This window comes from Stegostoma tigrinum, chromosome 38 (assembly GCF_030684315.1).
Source record: "Stegostoma tigrinum isolate sSteTig4 chromosome 38, sSteTig4.hap1, whole genome shotgun sequence".
NCBI lineage: Eukaryota > Metazoa > Chordata > Chondrichthyes > Orectolobiformes > Stegostomatidae > Stegostoma > Stegostoma tigrinum.
This window is the reverse complement of record NC_081391.1, coordinates 18,620,556-18,641,027: the sequence shown is the minus strand read 5'-3', so window position 1 is coordinate 18,641,027 and position 20,472 is coordinate 18,620,556. Positions and strand designations below refer to the sequence as shown.

The window sequence follows — 20,472 nt, the reverse complement described above, 5'->3', positions numbered from 1 at the left end:
GTGGGAGCATGGGGCAGCGCCGATACAGTCATCAATGTTACGGAGGAAGAGTTGGGGCTAAGGGCCAGTGTAGGTAAGAAAGGGGATTGTTCCACATAACCTACAAAGAGGCAGGCATGGCTTGGGCTCATGCAGGTACCCATGGCCACCCCCTTTGTCTGTAGGAAGTGGGAGGAATCAAGAGAATTTGTTGAGGGTGAGGATGAGTTCAGCTAGGCGGATGAGTGTCAGTGGAGGGGGACTGGTTGGGTCTGCGGGACAGGAAGAAACAGAGGGCCTTTAGGCCATCTGCATGGGGAATGCAGGTGTATAGGGAATGGACGCCCATGGTAGAATGAGGTGTTGGAGACCGGGGAATTGGAAGTTCTGGAGGAGGTGGAGGGTGTGGGTGGTGTCACCGACGTAGGTAGGGAGTTCCTGGACCAAGGGGGAAGAAAATGAAGTCCAGAAATGTGGAGATGAGTTCGGTGGGTGAGGAGCAAGTGGAGACGATGGATCGACCAGGGCAGCTGGGCTTGTGAATTTTGGGAAGGATATAGAAGCGGGTGGTGCAGGTTTGGGGAACAGTGAGGCTGGAGGCTGTGGATGGGAGGTCACCTGAGGTGATGAGGTTGTGGATGGTTTGGTGTGTGGGAGTGGGGTCATGATCCAGGGAGCGGTAGGAGGTGGTGTTGGAGAGTTGGTGTCTGGCCTCAGCGATGTAGAGGTCAGCGTGCCATATTACAACTGCGCCACCCTTGTCCACTGGTTAAATGGTGAGGTTGGGATTGGAGTGGAGGAAGCAGAGGGCTGCACGTTCTGTGGGGGAGAGGTTGGATTGGGTGAGGGGAATGGAGAGGTTGAGGCGATTGATGTTTTGATGGCACTTGGAGATGACTATGTCGAGGGAGGGTCGGAGGCCTTGGGGTGGTGTCCAGGAGGAGGACTTGTTGGAGGCAGGTGAAGAGGTCAGTGGAGGGAGGGTTGGGCTCGCGGTTAGAGAAGTAAGCGTGGCGGCGAAGGCGGCAGAAAAACTGCCGATGTCCAAACGTGACTGGTATTCATTGCTGTGTGGGTGGAGGGTGACAAAAGTGAGCCCCTTATTGAGAACTGACTGTTTGTCCTCTGGGGGGGAAGGTGAAGATTTGGCAGGGCTCAGTGTTGCTGTCTCTTCTGCAGTGGCTAGCTGTGGGCGGAGTTACATATTACTGTTTACATTACTATTACAATCACTAATGTAACAGAGCTTAAGCAGCTCATTCTGTAAAGAACTTCTGTGAGAGCTCACTGTGATAGATTTGTGTAAATGCAGGTCTTTGTGTTAAATCTGTGTGAAAAATATTTCTTAGTTCACTGCAAAACAAAGTAAACGATTCTCCTGTTTCCCATGCAGATGTATGAGGTGGTTTTGTCAGAGAATGTGAGACTGAAGACCGAGTTACGAGAAGCACAATCTTACCTCACACAAGCCAATCAGGAATTGGAGAGGGTGTTGCAGGTAAGAGATTAAGGTCACACAAATCTCACTTGCAAGTGTCACTTACATACCCCAGCTTGTGGTTTTGTGGGCCTGTTGTTGTCACAACTTTTTTTTTGTGCTCACATTTAGTCGCTGTTGTAGGTTGATCAAGACCATGTCGACATTCAGTGGGCACCACCAAAAATGGGACATAGGCTCATCAAATCATAAGTGCTCATTCTGGAAACACTTTACTTTTTGCCCATAGTGTCCAGGGACAGAGTAGGGATTCTATGTGCAGGCTAGGTAGATTAGCCATTATAAATGTAGGGTTACAGGGATTGGATAGGGTGGGGCTCTGGGTGGGATGCTCTTTAGAAGGTCATTATGGATTCATTGGACTGAATGACCTGCTATCACACTGTAGGAATAGTGGTAATTCTTATCATGTCGTCCTCAGTCCATGCTCCTTTTTGGAGGCAATCTGCCTTTTATCTAAAAGATCATCCCTCACCATAGTCCTAGTCAATGACTATTGGATATTTAATTATAATGTGTAAAGAGTGCCAGAGCAAGAATTTACCCACTCCATAGCTCTTAAAGGTGATATAATATTGTTAATTATGACTCTGTTCTGAGAACTTTCTTGGTACAAGTATCCTCACCTTAGAACCAGAAAGTTTCTGGTTCAAACCACTCTGGGACTGGGACATGAATCTAAAGCTGATCCTTCAGTGTGGTACCTACGGAATTCTGCACTGTTGAGGGCTGCTACCCTGTGGCAGCGTTTTATGCTCCAGTTACCTTTACCTCTTCTGGTGGTTCAAGAGCTTGTTAAAGATCTTGTTGCATTTTTTTTAGAAACAGAGCAACATCGCACATGGATTCACTGGGGTCTGTTATAGAATGTTGTAAATGTTAAGGCAAAAGTAGATTGATGCTGTCCTAACAAGGAGTCGGTTGTTATCAGAGACCAATGGGAATGTGAAGTTGAGCTTAGTCTGATCGGCCACGATCTTATTGTATGGTAAAGCCAACAGGATGGGCCTTGTGGTCTCTGCCTGCTCCTAATTAGTATGCCGATATGCTTGTAGGACCTTGAGGGAAAATCTATTAGATTAGCAACTCCTTTAAAGAGATTCATTATACATCGGAGCACCTGAAGGTGTGATGAGGTGCTACGTAGTAAGAAGAACATTTCTCTGACTTGTTTTATGGCTCATTTATTTTATCTTGTTTACTGTATATCCATTTTAGAGACAAGGAGTGCATGAGAATAGACCGGCACAATTGGAGTTGGAAAGATTTGTAAGTCTTCTGATTATACTTTGTGTAAATTCCTGTGTAGCAACTCGATTTAACCTGTTTCCAACAAAACTGCCAGACCTATTCAACATAGTTCCTGATCGTACAATTTAAAAGATGTAAAAACAGATGAATATGTGAAACAAGCTATCTCTAAAGCTGAAGGTTAACTAGAAAGCGATAATTTAGATGTTAACTGTTGCATAAGTGTTTGCAAGGAGAGAAGCCGTTTTGCTGCCTGAGATTTTGATGAGAATAATTTCTTGTGGCTTCCCCGACAGTGGGTGGCCACCTTCTACCCAGGATTATCTACTTCCCAGGTAGCACTTCGCAAAATGCTGCGGTCTAGTAGTCACCCTGTTAGTGGAAGAGGCAGGGGAGTAAAGCTGATTCAGTAGCAACTTTCAAAGGACAATTGGATGAATACTTGAAATAGCAGAATAATAAGAAAAATACAAGGGAGAGGGAGACAAATTGGATAACCTCTTCAGAGAGCCAGCATAGACATGATGGCGCCAAATGGCTTCCTGCACTGCCAGGTACTTCTGTGATTATTCTACCAAAGATTAGAATCGAAAGTGGAAGTCTTGAATTGTGGCAATCTTTCTTATTTGGCTGCTATTATTTTAGTTAGGGGTAAAAAGATACAAATTATAAACATTTATTGTCAGTCATTTCTTTATGAAACAGGAACGAAGGGCATTTGAAAGAAGGACAGCTGAACTGGAGGAGCAGCTAAAGGTAAATATAACTTTTTTTCTCTTTAAAATGTGAAGATTGAATCAACAGAAGTATGTTTTTCAGGTACATCTTACTGTCAATCTGCAGTTATGCATTGTTTTTAGCACCTGTTTGAGGGTAACTGGAGGTAGTCAATAAATGCCAGTCTTGTTACCAAGGTCTGTGTCACAAGAATGATTTTTGTTTTTACTAACTGAAATGGACACCAAAGGCTATCCTCCGACCTGCTTCTCCTGTTTTTTTTTGTTCTGGTGAAATGCAGGCAAGCCTGTGTGTTATTTGATTGGAATGAATGCTGGCTAAGTAGTAGATTTTGTATCAGTATATAATCCTCGGGTACTTTTTACATATTTATGCTCAGTTTAAAATATTTCTGTTTTCCTCAATGTTGCTTTAAGTTTAGATTTCTTTTCCATATTTTTAGAAAGATTTTCTCTTTATTATAGAATAGACCCATTGTAGAGGCTGGAATGTTTACTTTTGATTCCATTCTTAATGCTGCCGGTGAATCTGATTCTTCAAACTGAACTTACTTCATTCCTTCTACTTGCTGGTCTGTCTTTGCACACTGCAATTGGAAATGCCAATCGGTGCCCTTTGTTTCCTTCACTTGCTCATTCTTTGCTGTTCCCTCCTTTTTCTCTGTCCTTATCAAGACAGTTATCACCTGTTTGCTTGTACAATTCCTCACTAACCTAAAGTTAAAATTCCATTAATCTTCCCCTCTCTCCCCACGCCCCCCCCCCCCCCCCCCACCCGACCCCACCATGATACGTACTACATTAATATCTCTCTCTCTTCTGTCCCTTCAGGTTTTAACGGACTTAAAAACAAACAATCAGAGGCTAAAGGATGAGAATGCAGCCTTGATCCGTGTCATCAGCAAGCTCTCAAAATAGTTTGAGGTGCCATCATCCAGCTGCACCACTCTGAAACATGGGAAAACAGTTGCCAACGCTGATACTGTAGAACTGACTTTGGGTTTGGATCAAAGGAGAATCTCTTCAAAGCCAAGTATTTTCTTTCAACCGCCAATATGGTTAACTGTTGAGGGGTGGGGCAAGTAAAAGACAGGCGAGAAGAACTTAAAAGTAGTCTAGGCAACCAGCCACCGGCCTAAACTCCAACGACCAAAACTGATGCAAGTTGTCAGATGTCTGGTCGTGTAAAATTGCCAACGATGACTCTGCTGTCCTGAGTTTATTTTGTTTGATTTTTTTTGTGCCTAACCAATTGTGAAGGTTACCTTTTGTGACCTCTGGGTTTGTGTATGTGTGTATTTGTATAAAATATATATTTATGTTCTGGTAAATGGATAGCTTAGTTTGTTAATTCACATTCCTCTCTGGTGTGTCCTGGTCAGTTGGATAAACACGTTTTACTTTCACAATTCGTAGTACTACTGGTCAACTAGCATTGCCCCTTTCTACCATCCTCTGCCCTGACATCAAACATTTCTTACAGCGATTGAATGTATTTCAATCTTGCACCTTCCTTTCTATTCTTCAAACATGTCTAAGTAGCACTTCTCATGACGATCAGTTTGTGAAGAGCAAAAGATTTTGAATGTTAATGTGCAGTATTTTTTAAAATATTGTCAAGTATTAAACTGAGAAGTTAATGTGAATTGATTTCTATTTGAGCTAGGGGTGTGCTTCCAGTGTAAGCATTAAAATGTTTGTTAGGGCTTGAAATTTAATATGACTGGTTAAAATTCCCTGGCCCATTTGGGGTTTAAATCCTTGCTGAGGGCCAGTGTTTTAACACACTGTCCTCATAACAAATGGAGGAAATGTGTTGTTCAAATTCTGCTGACCTTTTGGGATGCTGGAGAAGGTATTTGGTATTCAGTCATTTCATTGTGTGCCTTTTTTGTATCACTTTGAGCAGTGAACGCCATTGATTTAGGTGAAATAATGAGCATCATGTTGCTGTACTGCTTGAAGGCCTGCGTGCCAGCGGCATCTGGTGGCAGAAGAAAGTAGTACAATGTTCAGTAGAACATAAGATCCTGTCAGTAAGATAACAAGATGTAGAGCCGGATGAGCACAGCAGGCCAAGCTGCGTCAGAGGAGCAGGAAAGCTGACATTTCAGGCCTAGACTCTTCTTCATTGCAAACCATTTGAATGCAAATGGTTCTGGAGCCAATGTGTCCTAAAATAGAAGCCAGTTTCAGTGTTTAAAAGTAGTAGCTCAGGGTGACTTTTTTTATTCTGCCCAAAGCACCAAATTAGGGTGGCTGCGTGCACTACATCTCAAATTTCAACAGGCAGCTTAGCTTCAGGTGCAAGGATCAAGAGGATGCTGAGTGCTTTTTTTTTTGTGGTAACATTACTGTTTTCCTTTTTTACTGAAAGTCCGTATTCTGAGTTCAGTAATTCCAAATGCTTAACTTGAAGGCTTGAGCACAGAGCAGTACATTGTAGATTTGCAACTGCCTCTGAAGGTTGAAATGAAAGTTTTGGGAGTCAACTATTGTGTCCGACTGGTGGTTGCTTACTAAGTAGCATGCAAAAGACATGGAACCAAACTGCTACCCAGCGTGTGTGATACAAGGGTAAAGAAGCAGGAGTTTGGAAACTAAATACTATGTTGGAGCATTATGCAGGGGAAAGAAGAGGTGAAAGGCAAGTGCTTCCTAATTATGTGACAAGGATTGTGCTACAGAGCTAAGGAGTTCAGAGAAATCCTAGATCTAATCCCGACGAACGTTAACATAATACAAAAGCAACAGACAACTCCCTTCTTAGTGAAGATTGTCATACTGGAGGAACATTCAAAATTAGCCAAGGCTCCTGCTCAAGTTTTGGGTACATCACACTTGTGTACAACTCCCATTCAAGATTTAGACTGTGAACATTCACTGCCTGTACATACATGTAAATACCTTTTGATTTAGCTTCTTTAATTCGGGGGGGGAAAAATCAAAAGTGGCATTATCCTCCAGCAAGTCTGTGCTTTCATGGGATATAATGAACCCAAAAATGTTTTTGGCGGAAGTCCTTGTTTTAGTATGCCCTTGAATACCTGTTTTGATCATGATTATTCAGTGGTCAACATATTGAAACTGATCTGAAGTTTGAATTAATTAGTACATTTAAATGTCTTTTTTTATTTTCCCCCATTGCTTCGTTTCCTTTAAGCAGACTGATTTTGATTTTGTTCTCCGGTATTTGCTGAGAAAAGGTGTATGATAGTGCAGTTTATTTTTTTGGCTTTGCTGTGTTTTATCTTTTGCTGTCTCATGGGGCACGCTGCTTGAGCAAGCCTGTTTAAATACTTACCCAAGTAAACCTGTGTTTAGTGATTTTGAGTAAAAGATTTCCATAAATCTAGGTTTTATAAAAGGGCGCAACCTATTGATTTTCACACTTTTTAACGCTTATTGACAGCAGCCAGGATCAAATACCCTACCTTGATGATATTTCCATTGTATTCCCAATTGATACTGTCCATTTTATAATCGACTAGCCCAGTTTAAACCAGGCAGAAGGACACACCATTTGATGTGCCTTAATATCTAATCAGACATGTTCTTACCCATTTTGCCATCCAGGAATGTTATTGCTCAGGCGGATCACTATATTTAGAGTTTATAATGAATATTCAATGACCTTTTATCATAATTATAGTTTATTAACTTCAACACAAACAGTTCCTGATGCACTTAATGGTCATTGAAACAATTGCACATGAAATGTGTATTTCCAAGGTCATCTGTATGCAGGTTGTCATATTTTCTGATTTGTGTTACTGCTGGTGATTTGGCTACAGCGTAAATGTCTTACTCTTCCCCTTATTTCAAGCACCTTCCAGAATCTCCTTTTTAGGAATTGATTTTCATTGATCAGTGCAGTGACGGATATTATTGCTGAAAAATGAAGACATTTATAGGCACCCCACAAAAGCCTTGCAACTTCAGAACAGCGCAGTGCAAAACCCTCTCTCTAGTCTGTCCTGTTCCAGTCATTCTCAATCATAATAGTACAGCATTTCTTTATTCATTTCACATGCTAACTGGGAGTGTGCTGCAGGTCCATGCCTATTTTAAAAACTATATTGAAGTTTAAAGTTTTTGTTTTTTTGAGAAGATTTGTAGCTTGGGTTGCGGATGATGTTGTAGACTTACTCGCCGAGCCGGTGTGTTTGGTTGCAGACATTTCATCACCCTGCTCGGTAACATCATCAGGACGCCTCCGGTGAAGCATTGGTGTTCTGTCCCAGTTGTTATTTATATGCCCCGGTTTGCTGAGGTGGTTGGTATCATTTCCGGTTCTGTTTTTCAGTGGTTTGTATGTCAAGTCTGATTCAATGCATTTGGCATTCCGGCTGGAATGCCAGGCCTCCAGGAATTCCCTGGCACGTCTCCGTTTGGCTCTGTTTGTTTGAAACAGACTGTTACCTAGCAGGGTGATGAAATGTCTGCAGCCAACCACACCGGCTCATTGAGCAAGTCTACAACCTATATTGAAGTTGGCAAATTACTTTATTCAGCACATGGCCTTGCATTCAACAGACAGAATACTTTCATCCTAGATCTGTTAGTGAAAAGCTGGTGCCACCTAGTGAGGAAATTGTCTATAAAAATTAACCTGTAGTGTTCATGTTTACAAAACTGCTTTTATCTGTTTGTCTCTTCTAGTAAACCCATTACCAGTCAATGCTTCATTTGAAAGGGGGTGCTAGCAGATTGATTTATGCTCATTTGCCTGTTCCTACAAATGGCTTTCAATACGAACCCTGACAGCTCCATCAAATCGCCTCTTTCAGTTTTTCTTGCCACTGCTCTGGTGCTTGCTTCTACAATTGCAAGAGTTCATTGTTACTTTCTATCTGACTGCTATTTATGCATGAAACGTGGCAACCAAGCAGCCACAGCTATTTGTGTTGCCCACACTGGATTGAGGTTTTCTGTCAGGGTCACCTTCATTCCCCTGTGCCCCCACACAAACAAATTCTGCGCACATCATCTCAAGCTTTTTCTGCAGCCTCTGCGCCTATTTCTTTCACTGTGAATCCAATCTACTCTTCAATGCCCCCTTCTCCCACCTCCAGCAAACTCCGTCCGCCTGGACACCCCTCCTGACCTCCCCTGCCTCAATTCCTTCATCTCAAACTGCCGCTGCACCATCAGTTGCTGGGATCTTTACTCCAACCTCTCCCCATTGGACTGCACAGCCTTCCGCTCACTTTGCTCCAACCCTAACCTCACTATAAACCTGCCAATAAGAGGGGTGGGGGCACAGTGGTAATAAGGCGAACTGACCTTTATGTTGCTGAGGTCTGACACCACCTCCTACCGTCCACTCTATCATGATCTCACCACTGATCACCGAGCCACTATCTGTCACACTATCAACAACCTTATCACTCTGGGAGATCTCCTATCCACAGCCTCCAGCCTGAGTTCCCCAACCCTGCACCACCTGTTTCCATCTCTTACCCAAAATCCATAAATCCGACTGCCCCAATCATGTCTCTGTCTCTGTCTGTGTCTCTCCAAACTCATTCCCTCCGACCTCAATTCCATTCTTTCCCCTTTTGGTCCAGGAACTCCACTTTTATATTTCTGACACAACCCATGCTCTTCACCTTTTCCAAAACTTTCAATTCCCCAGTCCCCAACACCTCATCTTCACCATGGACAGACAGCTTATTTTACACCAGTATTCCCCACACAGAGGGCCTGCAAGCCCTCCACTTCCTCTCCTATATGCCCAACCGGTCCCCTTCCACTGACACACTCATCTGTTTGGTGGAACTGGTCCTCACCCTCAAATTTTCCTTTGATTCATCCCACTTTCTACAAACCTAAGGGGTGGCCATGGACACCCATATGTGCTTGAACTATGCCTGCTTCTTTGTAGGATTCATGGAACAGTCCCTCTTCCACAACTACACCGCACTGGCATCACTCCTCATCTCTTTCTCCATTTAATTGGTGCTGCATTGTGCTCCTGTGGGGAGCTCGAGCAGTTCCTCAACTTTTCCAATACGTTACAACCTGCCCTCAAATACACCTGAACCATTTCTGACAGCTCCCTCCCCTTCTTCCTGGACTTCTCCATCTCCAGAAACCAACTCACCACTGACATCCATTTCAAACCCACTGATTTCCACAACTCCCTTGATTACATCTTTTGTGCCTCTCCCCTCTTCCACTTCAGTATATCCCACTTATCCTCCTACTTCAGGGATCGTAGTTTCCCCTTCTCTAATTCATGGATGGCTTCAACAGGATTCTCTCCTTTTTCCCCACACTTTTTCCCTCAAACCCCCTTCGCTTTCTCTCTTCCTTCACCCCCCACCCCCCCCCCCCCCCGAACAATAATAAGGATAGGGTCCCCTTAGTCCTCATGTACCACCCCACCAACCTTAAAAACCAAAGCATCATCCTCCAACATTTCTGCCACCTACAATCAGACCCCATGACCAAAAAAGTTTCTTCCCCACCTAAATCGACTTTCCGCAGGGACCGTTCAATTCAAATTCCCTCATCAGCTCTACACTTTTCCCCACCAACTTTTCCACCACACCCAGTACCTTGCCCTGCAAACGCACGAGGTTCAAAGCTTGCCCTTGCACCTCCCCTCTCTCCTCCATCCAAGGTCCCAAACTATCCTTCCAGATCTGGCAGAGATTCAGTTATACTTCTTCCAACCTGATCTATTGTATCCGTTGCTCCTGATGTGGTCTCTTCTATATCAGGGAGTTTAAACACAGGCTTGGGGACCAATTCGTAGGGCATCTGCACTTTGCACGTGTCAACTGACCTGACCTTACAGTTACCATTCACTTCACTTTAATTCCCCCTTCCACTCCCTGGTGACATGACCATCTTTGCCCCCTCCACTGTGAGAATGAGGCCAGAGGAACAAAACCTGATATTTCACCTTGGGAGCTCATAGCCCAGTTGCCTCAATATTGACTTCACCAGCTTCCAAATCCCTCCACCACCAGCCGTAATCCCATGTAAAGCCCTCCTCCTACCTCCCTAACCTGTCCATCTTCCTACTCTCCTATCCTCTTCACACTTCCTAATGATTAATCACAATAACAGCCCACCTGCTCCCACCTACCCTTTCCCCCGCCCCGCCCCATCCCTCTATTTACTTCTGGGCTCCCCTCCCCTTCTCCAGCCCTGACAAAGGGTTTCGGCCTGAAGTGTTGAGTCTCCTGCTCCTTGAATGCTGTCTGACCTGTGCTTTTCTCGTTTCACATCTATTGACACTAGGGTGTGGAAGTTAAATGTTTGCTGCTAGACAACCCTCTGTTTTTCTCTCCTATGCTTCACCACCACCAACCACACTCTTTTATTTCCACTCCCCCACCCCTCCCAAAAAAAAACATACTGTTCAAGACTTGCTTTTATTTTTCCTCTGGGTACTGTCAAGTTGTATTTCTAGAATTTTTTTGTTTTTTAGTTTCTGGTGCATATAAATCTTATTAAATATTCATGAACCATAAGACATAGGAGTGGAAGTAAGGCCGTTCGGCCCATCAAGTCCACTCCGCCATTTAAATCATGGCTGGGCATTTCAACACCACTTCCCTGCACTCTCCCCGTAGCCCTTGATTCCTTTTGAGATCAAGAATTTGTCGATCTCTGCCTTGAAGGCTTCCAACGTCCCGGCCTCCACTGCACTCTGCGGCAATGAATTCCACAAGCCCACCACACTCTGGCTGAAGAAATGTCGTCTCATTTCAGTTTTAAATTTACCCCCTCTAATTTTAAGGCTGTGCCCACGGGTCCTAGTCTCCCCACCTAACGGAAACAACTTCCTGGCGTCCACCCTTTCTAAACCATACGTTATCTTGTGAGATTCTATTAGATCTCCCTTCTAAACTCTGAGTACAATCCCAGGATCCTTAGCCGTTCATCATATGTTAAACCTACCATTCCAGGGATCATCCGTGTGAATCTCCGCTGGACACGCTCCAGGGCTAGTATGTCCTTCCTGAGGTGTTGGGCCCAAAATTGGACACAGTATTCCAAATGGGGCCTAACGAGAGCTTTATAAAGCCTCAAATCACTGGAACAGCTTTTTTAATGATTTAATTAAATTCTTCCCCTTGCATTGTTTGACCAGTTTCATTTGGCATCTGTTTCCTTACTTTGTCTGAGGAATGCTGTTTTGTTGAAGCTTCTGTCATCAGGTGTTAGCATGACTCAGTTGGTGATTATAAACATGCCATCCTTGATCCCAAGTGTTCCCAGGCACAAACCAGGAGTCTCCACTGCCCACTATCCCTCTGGGACAGCGGAGTGGTAATCATTCACAGTGACACTGAGTCACCAACACGTTGGTTTGAGTCAAATCCAACAACTTGAAACAAATATATATAATTTGACATTTCAGTGCAGTATTGAGGGAGTGCTGCACTGTTTGAGGTGAGATCCTGTCTGGTCTCCAGTGGACACAGAAGATCCTATGTCACTGGAAGAAATGGGTAGTGCTTCCTGATGTTCTGTCCAATACTTATCCTTCAACCACAAAAGAAAACTGGTCAGTATCTCTTTGCAATATTTTTGGGTGCAAATTGTTGCTGTCACTCCTACGATTCAACAGAAGCTGCATTTTGAAGAACAGGTCATGAGTTGTGAAGTATTTGGGGTCATGCTGAAGTTGGAAGGCAATATGTAAATATAATTGTTTAAACATTTCCATGAGAACTAACATGCCTGGGCACTTTTGAAAAACCTTTTGAGTTATGTGAACTTAATGCATTCAGGCCTTTTTTAATGTCTTGGAATAAATGTAAACGTTCCCATCGGCAATCAGAACATATTTAATTATGATTAAGGAGGCCAGGAACAGTGCTTTGGATATTTATGCGCAATACTCCCTTCTAATGAGTGGTGTGCAGCCAAGAATTGGAACCTGTTCTGCTGATTCTCATCTTTAAACTTGAACACTTCAATTGTTGTGATCACACCATCATAAATGTATTGTAAAACATAACTGTTCATTTCGAGCAGCTTTTTCCAACTGACCAGCCACAATGGTTTCAGACTACTGTATTTCTAATTACACGCTGTATCAAAGGGTTGAACATATCATAGAGGTTTGCGTCCTCTGCCTACAGACTAAATTGATACCCACACATTAAGTAGCCTGTTAGAGTTAAGTAAGATTCTTTGATCTGCTTGTTGGCAGCTTTTTCTCCCTCTACTTGGAATACCACAAAACGCAGCTACTAATCTTTGCATAGCGAGGACAAAATCTGTTCAATGATTTATTGATTTTTTGTTTTGGGCAACCGGGGTTTTGCCTGAAACTCTTTAATGGAATGTGTTGTGAACACTTATATCTATAATCTATATTTTTAAATATCATTTCAAATTGTAGAACTTTATCAAATGTTGATCACATTGAATGTTTGCAGTAAGCCTCCAAGGAACTGTAAGCTTCCAAGGGAAATTGACTGTATAGAACTGATGCGTCAACTACTTAAGCTGGCAAAGAAAGTTCCTATTAGGACTCACATTTGTAAAATCTCCTGCAGCTTTCTTTTTGAGGCTGCAGGAGGTTGGCGCACTTCATTGTAAAAGTGCCATTATTGACCCAGAGTGTTCCCGATTTGATGCCTGGGCCCCCTCAGGGACTGTTGCTGAGCTATAATCATTCCATATTATTGGTTTGGCTTTCCTGCTCTGCACCTGGAAGGGCTTTTTCTTGGTGGAGAATGCTCGGTGATTGTGTGGAACAATTCTGACTTAGTTCTGCACGGAGTGATGATTCCACTGCCAAATTTAGCTGATGACCAAGACTTGTACTGGGAGAGGTAGGGAAAGAAATGATCACCTGATGCCAGGAAAAACAATCACGGTTTCATCAGATTTGAAGGAGTGCCTTGGCGTTATGCCGCAACTTGGTTAATTTTGAAGTACTCGTGTTTAGAATTTTTTATTTTTCAATATAAAATGTGAAGTGTATAGTGAGTGGCGGCATGTGTCGGCAGGAGTCTTAATTATGTATCAATGGCTCAGTTTGTCACTATGATGAATTTGCTGTTCCCTCTTCAAGCCCAGCTTGGACCTATCTTCTGGCCAGACTCTCTCAGTGGGCATGGTTGTTGTGTGCTGTTTGAAAACTGTGCCATGAGTGGTGACCTGAATAGATGTATGTGGATTTTTAAAAAAAAACTGAAATCTGCATTGTTGCAGTGTGCAATACACATGGGACTTTGCACAAAAAATGTACTTTATTTGTTACAGCAGCAAAGCTGCATTGCTTTAAGCACAAAATATACTGTTGCCACCTCCTTGTGTAACTTATATGTAATTAAAAGGCAACAGACAATGTTTATTAAAGTGTAAATTGCATTTTAAAGTTGGATAATGTTGCATTGCCTCTTAATTTTCTTAAAAAATACTGTTCCAAATGAATGCGATAGGTTTACAGTGATTCTTGTGGCACACGTACTTTTTCAGAAAGCACAAAATTCATATTGTTAATTGCCAGTTTGTCCATGGTCTTGGTTTTAATTTTCAGTTTATTATAATATGCTGCATTTATTCAATGTTTTGCAAATGTATTAAAACATCTAGGAATTTGAGTGCACAATCTGAAGTCCCATCTGCCCTCTTGGATGAGTGTGTGAGAGAGACCAGCACCATTTCAAAAATGAGCAGGGACCTCTACCTGGTTTTCTCGTTGAGGCACCTTAACCAATACCGCTACAGTAAACAGTTAACTGTTCATTACCTGCAGATGCTGGAGAATCCAAGATAACGAAGTGTGAAGCTGGATGAACACAGCAGGCCAAGCGGCATCTCAGGAGCACAAAAGCTGATGTTTCGGGCCTAGACCCTTCTTCAGAGAGGGGGATGGGGAGAGGGTTCTGAAATAAATAGGGAGAGACGGGGAGACAGACCGAAGATGGATAGAGGAGAAGATAGGTGGAGAGGAGAATATAGGTGGGGAGGGGATAGGTCAGTCCAGGGAGGATGGATAGGTCAAGAAGGCGGGATGAGGTTGGTAGGTGGGAATTGGAGATGCAAGGCTTGGGGACTGCTTTGCAGAACACCTCCGCTCAGTTCGCAGTAAACAACTGCACCTCCCAGTCGCAAACCATTTTAACTCCCCCTCCCATTCCTCAGATGACATGTCCATCATGGGCCTCTTGCAGTGCCACAATGATGCCACCCGAAGGTTGCAGGAACAGCAACTCATATTCCGCTTGGGAACCCTGCAGCCCAATGGTATCAATGTGGACTTCACAAGCTTCAAAATCTCCCCCTCCCCCACTGCATCCCAAAACCAGCCCAGCTCGTCCCCTCCCCCCACTGCATCACAAAACCAGCCCAGCTCGTCCCCGCCTCCCTAACCTGTTCTTCCTCTCACCTATCCCCTGCTCCCACCTCAAGCCACACCTCCATTTCCCAGCTACCAACCTCATCCCGCCTCCTTGACCTGTCCGTCCTCCCTGGACTGACCTATCCCCTCCCCACCCATACTCTCCTCTCCACCTATCTTCTCTTCTATCCATCTTCGGTCCGCCTCCCCCTCTCTCCCTATTTATTTCAGAACCCTCTCCCCATCCCCCTCTCTGATGAAGGGTCTCAGGCCGAAACGTCAGCTTACGTGCTCCTGACATGCTGCTTGGCCTGCTGTGTTCGTCCAGCTTCACACTTTGTTAACTGCTCATTTCCTTGCTGTTTGAGGGAGCTTGCTGTGTCTAAATTGACTGCTGTATCTCCTACTTCACAGCGTTCAGAAATATCTCATTACCTGTAAAGGACTTTTTGATGGGTAGTGTTATAGAATGTTATGGATATGTTATTTTCTCCTTTTTACTTGAGCTTGCTGACCTTCGTGAATTTATTACATAATGTGAGTGGTCTAGAGGACCTCCCCAATTGACAAGCACAAATCCCTTGCCATTCCAATCCACATTTTTCCTTCCTTCTGTTGGATTAATTTCCATTAGTGTTCAGTCCAGTTACTGGGATGAGCAGAAAAACTGTTCAATCAGTTGCTTGACCACAAGTTATAGCATATTATCTTTACGCCAAAGTGACCTGTTGTTGAGAAACTGGCATTTTCTTCTTCTCGGTGCTTTCTTATGCAGAATGGAGAAATGGTAATGATGCGTTGGAGTTTTACAGATGTATCACAAAAATTACTTGTCTTTGATAGAATGTTTCTATCTTTATAGGTATCCTTTCCCTTTTAGGAAAGATTGAAAGGTGCACAACCAGTATTAAAGATGTTAAAATGCTTTCACTTGTGCGGTAGCTGGCCACTCATTTTGAAAGCTTAACAAACTGCATTGCTTTAGTTCAAAGGATTGTCTTGTATATTGAAAATCTTGATTTCCTCATAGAGAGGTGTGATATATTTGTGGAGTAAAGGTGCATAAAAGGGAAGTCATTCAGCCCATCATGCATTTGCTAGCTCTTCTGACAGCTGTTGTTGATTCCATACATCACCCATTGCTTGCCAATCATTCCCCTTTCAAGACGTTTTCCAATTCACTTTTGATAGTTGTTGTATCTGGTTCCATTGACCTTTTTCAGACTGACTTTGTGGAAATGTTTACTTTCCCATATTGATTCTGACTGTTAAACACAAAAGGTAGGAGGATAAAGCCATTTTGCCTTTAGACCCTGCTCCACCATTCAATATGATTGTGGTGGATCATCCAGTTCAGTCCCTGTTCCTGTTTTGTCCCCATTCCCGTTGACACCTCTTAGGCCTGAGAACTATATCTAACTCACTGAAATCATTCAGTATTTTTGGCCTCAGCCACTTTCTGTGGCAGAGAATTCCATAGACTTGCAACTCTGGGTGAAGACATTTCTCTTCATCTCAGTCCTAAATAACTTATCCTATGTCCTTAGAATGTGATCCCTGGTTTGGACTCTGGTCCATGATCCCTGCTCATTGCAAATATTCTGTTTTGTTTTTCCTGTCTAGTCCTGTTAAAAGTTTATAGGTTTGTATGAGATTTTCCCTCGTCATTATTCTAGACTTCAGTGAATACAGTCTTAACTGATCTCCTCACTTAATACATCGGTCATACCATCCCAGGAATCAGAATAGTAAACCTCTGCACTCCTTCCATAGCCAGAACACCCATCATCTGGTGAGGAGGCCAAAACTCTGCTAATTGTTGCAATCATTCTCTACCACATCCTGCACCCTATGATCTCCTAAATAGTCCCCCACTGATGTTTGTTCTACTTGGCCTACTGCATTCCCATGGACCAGGTCCAACAATGCATGTGGTTGGACTGTGTACAGGTAAGTGCTGAAGGAAACTCTCCTGAACACGATCTAGGTACACCCTTGCCTGTCACTGTTTCTTATGCTACCAGTATATCAGTCTCTATTTGCAAAATGAAGACCACCCCATTATTAATTTGTAATGTTTGTAATGGGCCAGACCAGATCCCTTCTTAAAAAATGTTTAGAAGGTAGCCTAGACTCCTAACTTTTTCTTATTTTGAAGGTAAATAACAGGTACTGTGGTCCAGATGAAATTTGACTTGTCAAACCACTCAATGTTGAGTAAAATACATTATTTTTTCAAACCCTATAGTTAAAAGTACAAAAAAGAAAGAAGACCTTGGAATAACTTGACTCTCAGAAACATTAACCAAATAATAGGTACAGTAACTCTTACTAATTACCTGTTCTAATATAGTAACATCCCATAAATACATTTTTGGCAAAATGCAAATTCAGAAAACAGATTCTGTCTCGCATGCAGTCCAGCAGCTTCTAAAGAGAACTCCCAGATTTTGGCTGCAATCTAGAGATTGGGTGGGGAAACTAGTTTCTACTTCTTCAAGCCCACAACAGCAATTGCTGCTAAAAATCCCTGGAGAGCTTCACCACACTCACTCAGGCTGCTTTGATCTTTGCAACTAATTTTCTAAAAAGAACCCTAAGGTCTCAAGTTGTTTATTTTCTCAATACTCTTCACCTGTTACCCCAAAAAATAAGGACAAAAACACACCTCTTAAAGCCACAGCATTGTCACAGTTGTCATTTCTCTGTAATTTGCCTGAAGTTGCTTCTAGCAAACAGTTTTTCCAAAATATTCCAGGTGTGGTCTTACCTGTCACACTCACTTAAACCTATAGTATCCCAGTCTAAATTTGTGTAATTGAAGTTCCCCCGCGCCCATTATTGCTATAAATTATGCCATTTTACTGTAATTTCCCTGAATTTGTTTCTAGTGAATGGTTTTTCAAAAAGTTATAATAGCCTTTTTTTACTTTTAATAAAAAAAGCTCCACAGACCGTTGAAGGTGGAATTTTTATTTTTGCTCTTCCTCCACTTTTTGCCAATTAACTTTGCTAAGCATAGTTCAGAACAACTGGTCTTTTCTGAGGCAGTGCACAGGGTTAGTTTAGACCAAATGCAGACTTTCTGGTGGAAAAAACAGTAACGTAGCACCTTTTTTTAGTATAGTGATATGTCTTGAGGCACGATATAGGAACATGATTAGATGAAATATGGCATTGAATCATCTAGTACCGATTAAAGATAGGAGGAGAAATTTTAAGCAGAAAAGTTTGTCAGAAGTAGTGTGGTGGAGAGATTTAGGAAGGGAGTTCCAGAGCTACGTAGATGAAGGCATACTGCTACTAATGGAACAAAGTTAGAGATGCGTTGGAGGGGTGCAGAGATTTTGGAGCATTGCAGGGCTACAGGAGGAATTGAAAGATGAGGATAAGACTGTTTTACAATACAGTCGGAGGTTAGTGGTCTTGTGGTGCAGCGGTAGTGTCCTTATCTTTTGAGCCAAAAATGTCCAAGTTGAAAGTCCCACCTGTCCCAGATGTGTAATATAGCCTGTCTAAAGAGGTTGCTTAAAATACATATCGTTACAGGTGAGAGGATAATTAGACAGGTGCCCCTGAGATTGCATTTTTAAGTCATAAATGCAGTCTTTATATTTGTGTATACTATAGTATTTTGGTTTTATAATTATATAGCAAAGAGCACAGTAAGTTGAGACGTGGAGTTAGTTGGATCACAGGAACTTCGCAAACAACCAAACTAAACAGATGTGAAGGTGAAGCAGTTGGTGCCATCGCTAGAGGAAGAGGGAAATTACAGTGTCAGAAGAACTCTGAAGATTCATCTAGACTCAACTTTAGGTTACCTTCCCTCCGTGGATGCTGCCTGAGCTGCTGCAATTTGCAGCATTTTTTGTTTTCAGCAAGTTATGGTGTGACTTGTTTACATAGGATGTTTTTATTTCAAATGAGGATGTGGAGATTATTAATGGAGATGATGATAATTATGATAACAGAATAAGGTTTAATGTGCAAAATGGGATGCAATGTTTCAATCAGATATTCATAGGTCATAGCTCCAAATCTTCCATACACTATATTAATGGATTCAATGGAAACCTTGCAGAACAGCCATACTAAAGGTCATTGTGATATTGGAGACATGTGCCAGTAGGAATTCACATGTACTAACACATGTTACAAAGCCTGAAGAAATGTGCAGTTGTACCAGTTAGAATTTTGTTAAACTCATGCTGGGTGGTTTCTTAAACGGGACAGGATGAGGCTTAACTTTGTATTTACAAAGTCCACAAAGGAGAGAAAGACTAATTGGCTTAAAAAAATTGCTAATGCATAAACACTAGATTGATCCTGAGTATGGAAGGACCCTTTTCTGAGGAGAGGTACTGTACTTTATTGGAGTTTAGAAAAATGAGAAATGATCATATTGAAACATACAAGCTCCATGGAGGAGCAGACAGGATAGATGCTGCAAGTTTGTTTTCTGCCCCCCGCCCTTGTGGGAAAGTCTAGGATTTGAGACAGAGGTGAGGAATAATTTCTTCTCTTGAAAGATAGTTTCTTCTGTGGAACCCCTTATCGCAGAAGACTATAGAGGATAGGTTGTTCAGTATCTTCAAGGTTGAGGTGGACACATTTAATTGGTAAGGGAATCAAACTTCATGTGGAAAGGTCAGGAAAGAGGACTTGATATTATCAGAACATGTGATCTTACTGGAAGGAACAGACTCAATTGGCTGAATAGCCTACTTCTGCTCCCAGCAACTTTGAGTGAACTATAACACTTCAGTATTTTAGGTTTTATTTCCAAATTTTGTTATGCTCAATGAAGTGATATGCCCCAGTCTGAGTTTGATCTTCCTAATGCATAGGGAGCCACAGCAACCATGGGCAGAGGTGCATGTTGTACAAGGGACACTAGGTGATGTTGCAGTGCTGCTCTTCACTAGGCATAAACAAGATCAGAATTAAAGAGAGACAGGGAAAACACAAGTACAGCCCTGGTCTAGCTGTGTGAATGTTAGAGACATGCAAATAAATGCTTGAAGTAGGCCAACTAGCATTCGAACAGTAGAATTCACAAGAGATAATGGGAACTGCAGATGCTGGAGAATCCAAGAGAATAAAGTGTGAAGCTGGATGAACACAGCAGGCCAAGCAGCATCTCAGAAGCACAAAAGCTGACGTTTCGTAAGGGTCTAGGCCCAAAACATCAGCTTTTGTGCTCCTGAGATGCTGCTTGGCCTGCTGTGTTCATCCCAGCTCTACACCTTATTATCTAGAATTCACAAGAGTTTTCTCCCTGGGCATAAAATGAGGAGCATAGGTAGGGAAGATAGGCAGAATTTTTCCCCCTTGAAGGGAGCAATGACCAGGAGGCTTGGATTTAAGATAAGAGGCAAGAAGTTTGGAGGGGATGTGAGGGAAAATCTTTCTCGTTCAGAAGATGTTGGAAACCTGGAATTCACTACCTGTAAGGATAATACAGGCAGAAACTTTTGTTAACATTTAAAAAGCATTTAGCTGTGCACTTATATGCTTTGGTATTACAAGACGACAGGCCAAGTACTGGAAAATGGGATTAGAAGAGTTTAGGTGGGGCTTTTGACTTGTGCAGATGCAAAGGGCTAAAGGGTCTTTTTCTGTCCTATCAATCTCAATGGCATTAAACAGATTCAAAGATAATGGGAACTGCAGATGCTGGAGAA

General features: G+C 42.6%; 1 protein-coding gene across 2 annotated transcripts in view; it reads left to right on the top strand.

The window, feature by feature from the left end:
• The window catches only part of LOC125447265 (protein phosphatase 1 regulatory subunit 12C-like), a 72,595-nt gene extending 58,767 nt beyond the window's left edge, over window positions 1–13,828 (top strand). For both annotated transcript variants that reach the window (XM_048521552.2, XM_059640562.1), the window contains 4 exons: window positions 1,373–1,477; window positions 2,696–2,746; window positions 3,434–3,484; window positions 4,297–13,828. In XM_048521552.2, the coding sequence (XP_048377509.1) occupies window positions 1,373–1,477; window positions 2,696–2,746; window positions 3,434–3,484; window positions 4,297–4,383 (294 nt within the window). In that variant the 3' untranslated portion in view covers window positions 4,384–13,828. The remainder of the gene's footprint in view (window positions 1–1,372; window positions 1,478–2,695; window positions 2,747–3,433; window positions 3,485–4,296) is intronic.
• Window positions 13,829–20,472: the final 6,644 nt, after the last annotated feature.